We start from the raw sequence: 9,718 nt of genomic DNA on the forward strand, positions 1-9,718 counted from the left end.
TTCGAAATCTTGGCCTATTCACCAGTTAGATGTCAAGAATGCTTTCTTACATGGTTATCTCAACGAAACAGTATATATGCATTAGCCTATGGGTTTTCGCGACAAAAGTCTCCCTAATCATGTGTGTTTACTAAAGAAATCACTCTATGGCCTTAAACAGGCTCCGTGAGCCTGGTATCAGCGATTTGCAGATTTTGTTGCCACTATTGGGTTTTCTAACAGTAAATCGGATAATTCTTTGTTTATCTACAATCAGGGCTCGGATATGGCATATATTTTGTTATATGTTGATGATATCATTCTTACAACTTTATCTGATCGATTGAGAAAGCCCTTTATGGCTCTCTTGGGTATTGAATTTGCTATAAAGGACTTGGGTCCTCTCAGTTTCTTTTTGTTGATTGTTGTATCCCGCAATGCTAATGGTATGTTTTTATCTCAACAACAGTGCAACAGATATCATTGAAAGAGCTGGTATGGCTAATTGCAGTTCTTCTCCTACTCCTGTTGACACCAAACTGAAACTCAGTGCTTCGAAGGATTACCTTATGAGGATCCCACCAAGTACCGCAGTTTGGCCGGTGCTTTACAGTATCTTACTTTTACTCGACCTGACATATCTTATGCAGTTCAGCAGATTTGTCTTCATATGCATGATCCCAGGAACTAGCATATGAGTGCTCTTAAGCATATTCTGCGCTACTTGCAGGGTACATTGTCTTATGGTCTACATCTGTATAAATCCTCAATCCACAAGTTCATTTCTTATACTGATGCAGATTGGGAAGGATGCTCGGATACTAGACGTTCTACTTCCGGCTATTGTGTCTTTATAGGTGACAATTTAATATCTTGGTCGTCCAAAAGATAACCAACTTTGTCACGCTCCCGTGTTGAGGCAGAGTACCGAGGAGTAGCTAATGTAGTTTCTGATTCTTGTTGGATCCAAAATTTATTACTTGAGCTTCACTGTCCTATTCATAAAGCTACTCTGGTTTATTGTGACAATGTGAGTGCCATTTATTTATCAGGAAACCCGGTACAACATCAGCGTACCAAACATATTGAGATGGACATTCATTTTGTCAGGGAAAATGTCGCTAAAGGCGGAGTACGAGTCCTACATGTTCCTTCCCATTATCATATTGCAGATATTTTTACGAAGGACCTACCTCATATTTTATTTTAAGATTTTTGGGAAAGTCTCAGCGTTCGTGAACCTCCCGTTTCGACTGAGGGTGTGTGTTAGAATATCTGATAAATATATTCTATAGTTGTACATATCTCCTATTTTTGTAAAGGCGATAATCTTGTGAATATTCTGCCTTATTCTTTGCTAATTAGTTCCTAATTTCTAGGCTTAGAATACTCAATGTACAATGTATATATTCTGACGTTTCTAATTGAAATGAGCACATTACAATCTTTCATTGTCCCAGGTATTTTAACGAGAATTTTGTACCAAGAATATTCACTACTCGCTCTACCTCATCTTGGTTACTTCCAATCATTATGATGTCGCTCCACATAAACTAACACATATGTGACTCATTCTTTGCTAGCCTTGATAAATAATGAGTTGTTTGCCTCCGAGCTCTTGAAACCTGCTCCATTCAAAAAATCCCGCAACTTAGTATACCAGTTGCATGGTGCATGTCTCAGACCATATAGGGCATTTATGTAGCTTGCAAACAAGAACGACCCATCTGCAACCTTTCTTTCGAACCTGGAGGTTACTGAGTGAAAACTTCCTGATGGTATATTCGATGAAGCTCAATTAAACAACCGAAAATTGCCAAGATAAGGTGAATTGGCTTTTTGAGTTTAGGGAGTAAGGAGATTAAAATGATAGACAATTGACACAAGATTTATAGTGGTTCGACTTCTCAACCAAGTCTACGTCCATTACCTAAGCTCCTCACTTAGGATTTTCTAACAAGTTCACTAATTTATTATTTCTTTTTGCAGGATAATTATTATGAATTAAGGATTTTTATGGCCAAGTGTTTACTTATATAGATATAGAATATGTTTTAACCATTAGAATTATAAGATAATTATTTTTTGGAGAAATATAATCTTTTTGTAGTTTTTATAACTTTTGAGATTTGCATATTGCATAGATGAATTTTGTAGAAATATTAGGAGAGTAATTTGAGATACTAAGGTTTGAGATTTAACATTATGAGATTTACACTGAGTTTTGGTAAAGATATCAAGTTTTGAGATATCATGTATTTATATTTTTTGTGATCTTATAATAGATTATTGTTCTTCTCATATGTGGAGGTAGATAATATTGAACAATGTCGAATCTAATCTTTTGTGTATAATATTTTCTATGTTAATTTCGTTTAATTAGTTTTTTATGTTTACAAATTCCTAACACAATAGTTACTAAATTATGCCACTAACACAAACAACGTGATTAACATCTTTCCAGGAAGCTACTGATTGAAAATTTTGTAATTATAAACCAATGTTTACAGCAACACATATATAAAAACAAAACAAAGACATAATTTTCATAAATAGGCAAAGGATGATGGATATTGACTTCCTAATCGGTGTTTAAGGGTACATAAATGCAGACAAGTAAGCAGTGTTGCCCACTACTTTTCAGTTAAGAGAAAAACCAATATGAAGAAAATCAGGTGGGAGTGATTTTCTTGGTCACCATGGACCCCCCTACGATCGACGGTTCCATAATGAAACAAGCACATATTGGCAACTTTCCCTTGCACCTTTTTTATAGCTTATTATTTGGATTTGGCGACCATTCCATTTTGGTCCATCCTCACCCTTCAAAGCCCTACAAATCTAATCCTATGCCTTCCTTTCTTGTTTCAGTGTTTCATCACTTTTGCCATCATTATTTGCGGTATCCCACATATTTAAAGCCACAGCCGAAACAACCAAACTTAATTTGATGTTGGAAAAGATGTTTTTGCTTGCCCATCAGTAAATTTAATGATCCATTTCAATGATAAAGTTATATTTGATCTTAAGATTAACATAATTTAATTTTAAGTTGATCTGATAATTAATAGTGGTAAGTCAAATGGTTTTAAATTTTAATTCCTGTTGAAATTTGAGGAGATTAAAATGATGTCCATGAGTTTTAATTGGAAGAAAAAAAATTGTTCAATAATCATTACAACAAGATAAGTCGCACAACGATTACGGAAACAAAGTCGAAAAGAGGAGCGATTGTTGAAGTTTTTTATGATTCTTAAAGTGTTATGTTATATGTTGTTAATGGTTTAATGGCAAGTAATTACAATAAAAGTATTCTAAAAGTTTAGTGACTATTACAGTTTACCCTAATAATTGTGTGATCTATTGTTACCTCCGTCCCAATAAAATTGTCGTTTATTGACTATTTTTTGGTCAATTGTTTTAACTTTGACTCTTTATTAATTAAAATTTATTATTGATAAAAACATGAAAAATATATTTTAAAAACTTTCAATCAAATAGTTTTGAAATATGTACTTTATAAAATTTAATTTTTTTAAAATGTTTAAAATAAACGTAGTCGAGTTTAAAAAAATTGACTTTTCAAAAGTCAATAAGGGACAATTTTAGTGGGATACGGAGTAATAAATTGGATAAATCACAAATTTTATAACTGAACTTTACTCTCTCTCCTATTTCACTCACTATACTTTAAATCTTTTTAATTTCCTCACTAAACTTAATACATTAGGATTTTTCATCACTCAGCCTTTAAAGGCATTAAAATATGTTGTTATATAAATGCAAAACGATGTCGTTTTAGTGAAAATTTTATTTTTCTTAAACGACATCGTTTTTAACGTCATTAACTATTTAACGACGGAGTGACCAAAATAGGAAAGAGAATAAAGTTCAATGATAGGAAAAACCCAACATATTAAGTGAAGAAATTAAAAACTTTTAAAGTTTAGTAAGTAAAATAAGAGAGAATAAAGTTCAATGATGAAATTTGTAATTTACCCTAATAAATTTTGCATGGGCCGTGCGCACCTGACAGTTGGCAGTAACCCCACAAAGCTTCCGTTTGAGTACTTTCGAAGTATTTCCAAAGAGATAGCTTTTGCAAGTTGACGTTTGCCATTAATAAGGTGACCTGACCATGTGTGATTAAGATGAAGATATCAAATTAAGCTTATAAACATATTTACCCTAAACTCTAGCTATATATATCAGACGTTGACCATTCACAACTTTAGGCAATAATCTAACCAAATAAATAAATAAAAACAAAGACCATCCATCACATGTTAATTAGCTTTATATCTCAATTTTCAATGTAAATTCGTCTTAATTTAAATGTTATTATATACAAATGTTGTTTATAATTATTTTAATTTAGATATTGATATTATCTTATTGAGTGACTTCAATGATAAAATAGAATATTATTTTATTAAAATATTTAAATTTATACTGCGTTTGAATATAGATAAAATATGAAATATTGTTTTATAATTATAAATTTAAAAATATAGTGCATTATTTATTTTTAAAATTTTGTTAATTCAGTAGTATAAAAGGTTAGGAACAATTTAAGATGCTCTTTAAAATGACTAAAATCAAGATTTTATTTAAGCACTGGAGCTTTGATTTGTATGATAAAAGGAGGGACTTGATTATAGTAATTTACCTAAAAGTGAGGGTTAATTTATTGCTGCCACCCCAATCTAATTATGTGTTTTCAATATTCTGGAAAACTCTGGGTTTATTTTCCCATCCACAGTTTTCGTTGCTTCTCAACCATATTATTGGTTCAAGCCCGGGTGGCTCGTGATTTCTACCTAGGGATGGCAACGGGCCGGGTTCGGGTCGGGTATTGGTCCCCTGTCCCCGTTTAAAAAACTCGTACCCGTCTCCGTTTAAAAAATCGTGGGGATTTAAACGGGGATCTCCATCGGGTAATCGGAGAAAACCGTGGGGAAACGAGTATCCCCGTTTAGCATAAACGGTTATTTAAACGGGTATCGGGCCAGGTATCGGGTCGGGTATATATATTTAAATTAAATATATAAATATTATATATATTTTTTAATTTAATTTAAATTTATTAATATTATATATATATAATAATTATTTTTAATATTTATCGGGTCGGGTAATCGGGACGGGGATTAATAAAACCGTCCCCGTTTAACATAAACGATTTTTCCCCGTCTCCGTTTAATTCAATTTTCGATTTTCCCCGTCGGATTCAAATTTTTTTATCATCCCTATTTCTATCAAGCTTTTTTAATTACTAAAAATACGTAAGATTTTTATTTATAAGAACTTTAAATATATTATTTAAATTTTTAATAGAATAAAAAGATTATAAAGTATTACATATTTAATTTTTTATGACAATAAATATATATTTTACGAACGTAATTATTTAAATTAATTTTATATATAAAAAAAAGTAATTTTCCCTCTTTTTTTCTCTTTAACTTTTGATAGGGCTCCTCCTCGGCTACTCGCGACACTTAAGGAGAAGTTAATGAATACTGTAAATGTGCATTCCACTTGTCTTAACCAATGATTAGGGTATTCTTTTAAAAGAAACTCTTACACTATTAAATGTATACTAATCTTTACCGGTGGAAAGTATTGTAATTTCTAGCCACTGCAATTTTTATTCTAAACACAAGAAAATAAAATGTATTCTTAGTAAAAATAAATAAACTTCAGATTGAAACAAGAACAATTATTCGTAATAAAAGAATTTACGTAAAAGAAGTTATATTAATTTCAAATAATTTTAATTTAAATAACGTTATTTATAAAATGTATATAGATTACATTTAAATCAAAAGTAATTATATATTGTGTGGAAAATATATTATTTTCTGATATTTTTTTAAAAATATATGGAAAGAAAACTTGTAAGCAAACTTTTATTATAAATATTGAGAAAAAGGGAAAGGACATAATAAAAAAAGAGATGGCTGAATAACGTTAGGAATTATGATTGTAGGCCTAATTCATCATCGGCAATGGGTCCCCCAAATTCGCCGTATAGCGCCTAATGCATACGTGTCACCGTAAGTTAATTGAACCCGATATTTTCTTTGATCTCTTCAGCCCTGCTTGATTAGACTAAGGAATTCTATAAAGGTTAACCCAGTCTATTTCTAAGCGTAATTTGTCTCCCAGATAGTGCATTTTGTCCCCACGCCTATAACAATTTTTACTCCTAATAATATTACACAACAATGCTCCAACATCTAATTCATATTTTATTGGGTTGAGCACATAAAACTTTAAAATCGATAAGCTTGGATTAAAGATAATATTGGAAATTTTACTTTTAAATTGGGCAAGAAATTTTAATTTAATAAATATAGAAAAATCTTAGTTAAAAAAAATCTTAGTTAAAAATTATAAATAAAATTTGTATTTTTTAAAGTAAATGTTAAGTTTTGTTTCTTTTTCGAACAGAGTATATTCACAAACTAAAAAGAGCCGTTGCTTAACATTGGATTTGGAATTGGATTCGGTAAGGCAAAAGCTTTCTTACCTTACTTCGGTACATCTTCACCTATCATTATCAAGATCCTTGTTAAAAACATATATTTTTTACTATTTAATTTTTTTAAAATATGTATTTTTTATTATTTAAATTTATTTTTATTCTTATTTTCATCATTCAAATTATAAAATTTTAATTTAATAATTAAATTTTCAAATTGTCAATTTTTTATTACTCTATCATTAAATAATTAATGATGTTATAACATAGTAGACAACACTAGAACAACCTTATTTTGGATCCATATACAAACTAGTTCTCATTGTTTTTCCTTTATTTTCTATTTTTTTATTTTCTTATTATTATTTCACCATCTCTTTTTCTCACAATCTGTCTTGGATTCAACCATTGATTTAACCATCATCCATTATCATTGATAATGGACAACGAGCCCCAAATTTTCTCATCAAACTCGTTTCGCCCTTGTGAATATAAATCTCATATTTTTTGTAATCGAAAATACCTCAAACTTCATGAATCTGACATTTGAAAATTTCAAGCAGTTGAACGATCACCGTCCAATTTCACTTTAGACCAACAATAGTGTCGCTTGAATCCTCTTTTCTTCCTCTACCAGTCCGACGATTTAATTTATCATAGAAACTCCACAAACTTATATAACATATTGAGATAAAATAGTTCAACTTAAATAACTCGAAATAAAAAAATATTTCTTTAAATTAAATTGAATTTTGCTTGCTCTAACCATCATGATAACAATCGATATGATGATAGATCGCGATTAGCAAAGGTTAGAATCTAAATTGGTGCCTATGTGCTTACAAATTAATTTAAAAAGTCCGTATAAAAATAGAGAGATCAATGGTCTAGTGTACAAAATGTATACAATTTAAAAATCTAGTGATTCAATTAAAATTTATAAAACTTTAGTAATCAATATAAGGGTGAGTAAAAAGTTGAATGATGAATCTTATAATTTCCTCTAAAATGTATCAAAGGTTGTTTAAGTAAAATAAAAGGCATAATGTCAAAAAAATCTCTAAAATTTGATTAAATTGTCACTTTGACCCATATTCATTTTTTAAAGTATTTTAGCCTTTAACTTGTCATTTTGAAGCAAAAAGGTTTCTATATGATGGAACCCATTAGTTAACGAAATGTTAATGCTCCAAAATAGGAATATTTTTATTTTAAAATAAAACGTTGAGGGAAAATGTTTAAAAAAAGAATAAGATCTAAAGTGACAATTCAATTAAATATTATGAGTTTTTTGGTCATAAAATAAAACGTTAAAATCAAAATACTACAAAGAAAAATAGGAGCCAAAATGATAGTTTTAATACATTTTGGGGGCTAACTTTAGTAATATGCCAAGTAAAAAGTATACCAAAAAATTTAAATAAAATATTTGCAGCAACTCAAAACAGCTATAAATACCACCGTTTCTTTACTAATTAAAGTTCTCTACCCCCAAAAATCAAGATATCCCCACTCGGCTTCTCTTTTGCTCTCTGTTTACAGACAAAAGAAAGTCGTCGGAAACCTTTTTTTCTTACGGAATTTTTCTTTTATTTCTACGGGGAATTAAAAGAGGACTACGTTATTTATTAGAGCAACAATGGTCGATGTTGACCGGAGGATGTCCGGTCTGAATCCGGGTCATATAGCTGGCTTACGCCGTCTCTCTGCTCGTGCTTCTGCTCCTTCAACTCCGGCCTCCCTCCCTGTTTGCAACGGTCTTCAGTCTTTCTCTTCTTTAGCTGATAAAGTTATAACCCATTTACGGGATTTCGGCTTTCAAGTCCAGCCGGGTTTATCGGACGCCGAGTTCGCCCGAGCGGAAGCTGAGTTTGGTTTCGTTTTCCCGCCTGACCTCCGAGCCATATTATCAGCCGGGTTACCCGTGGGTCCAGGTTTTCCCGATTGGCGATCTGCGGGGGCACGGCTCCATCTCCGGGCTTCACTTGACCTTCCTATCGCTGCAATTTCCTTTCAGATTGCGCGTAACACTTTATGGTCTAAATATTGGGGGCCGAGACCGTCCGATCCGGGGAAAGCTTTACGAGTAGCAAGAAATGCGCTTAAAAGAGCTCCTCTTTTGATCCCCGTTTTTAACCACTGCTATATTCCCTGTAACCCGTCTTTAGCGGGTAACCCGATTTTCTTCATCGACGAGAATCGTGTTTTCTGTTGCGGTTTCGATATATCTAATTTTTTCGGGAGGGAATCTCTGTTTAAGAGCTCCGAATTCGACCCGAAAGTGTTGGAAAAACAGAGATCTCTGAGCGAAAATTCAGTTGGGCCGTCTACTAATTTCTCAAGGCGGAGTTTGGATTCGGATTTGGTGACCGGTAGGAGGACACCTAGATGGGTCGAGTTCTGGAGTGACGCGGCATTTGATCGGCGCCGGAACTCGTCATCATCATCGTCGAATTCGTCGCCCGATAGATACTTGGAAATGACGAGAATCCAAACTCCCAAATGGGTCGACGAATACATAGGGCAAATGGGATCGGTTCTTCGAGAAGGCGGGTGGGGTGAGTCCGACATAGCGGAGATCATACACGTGTCGGCATTCGGGTTCTTCGAAGGAGAGATGGTTTTATTGGATAATCAAGCGGTTCTCGATGCACTACTTTTAAAAGTGGATCGGTTCTCGGATACACTTCGAAAAGCCGGGTGGAGCTCCGAAGAAGTTTCGGATGCGTTAGGGTTTGATTTTCGACTGGGGAAGGAAAGGAAACCTGCGAAGAAATTATCCCCGGAGCTCGTAGAAAAAATCGGAAAACTTGCTGAATCGGTCACTGGTTCTTGAAAGAAAAAAACATATTTTTATTATCTAATTTTTATTTGAAAAAAAAAAACCCTTTAGGGCATCGGGGTTTGTATTCCTCTCTTTTGGGTTAAGAAATGAATTACTCAGTAAAATATATGTACTAAGAGCATAAAAAAACCATTGTTGTTCATAATATAAATAAATTTATCTAAACATAGTTATTTTCTTTTTTTTTTATTGTACATTAATAGATTTAAATAGTTTATTTTAAAGTATTCAAATATTTACTTATTTAACCTTAACATATATATATATATATATATATCTTGTTAGCGGCTTAGAAATTTATAATATTTGTTCATCTTAATTAGATTTGAAGATGATTATTTCATTTTCCCATTAAACATGTCAAAATGTTTATGCAAATAAACAATGAAATATTTTGTTAGTGAGCT

At 32.2% G+C, this 9,718-nt stretch overlaps 1 protein-coding gene across 1 annotated transcript; it reads left to right on the forward strand.

Moving 5' to 3' along the window:
• The first annotated feature begins 7,967 nt into the window (after positions 1-7,967).
• On the forward strand, positions 7,968-9,409 carry LOC120138150. The gene has a single exon (XM_039153730.1). It carries the CDS (start codon positions 8,106-8,108, stop codon positions 9,300-9,302), a length of 1,197 nt encoding a protein of 398 aa, XP_039009661.1. The 5' UTR covers positions 7,968-8,105; the 3' UTR covers positions 9,303-9,409.
• Positions 9,410-9,718: the final 309 nt, after the last annotated feature.

The sequence above is a fragment of the Hibiscus syriacus genome, unplaced genomic scaffold (assembly GCF_006381635.1).
Source record: "Hibiscus syriacus cultivar Baekdansim isolate YM2019G1 unplaced genomic scaffold, ASM638163v2 tig00110678_pilon, whole genome shotgun sequence".
Lineage (NCBI taxonomy): Eukaryota > Viridiplantae > Streptophyta > Magnoliopsida > Malvales > Malvaceae > Hibiscus > Hibiscus syriacus.

Coding starts and splice junctions, on each gene's coding strand:
- LOC120138150 (XM_039153730.1), top strand. CDS start 8,106: ATGGTCGATGTTGACCGGAGGATGTCCGGTCTGAATCCGGGTCATATA.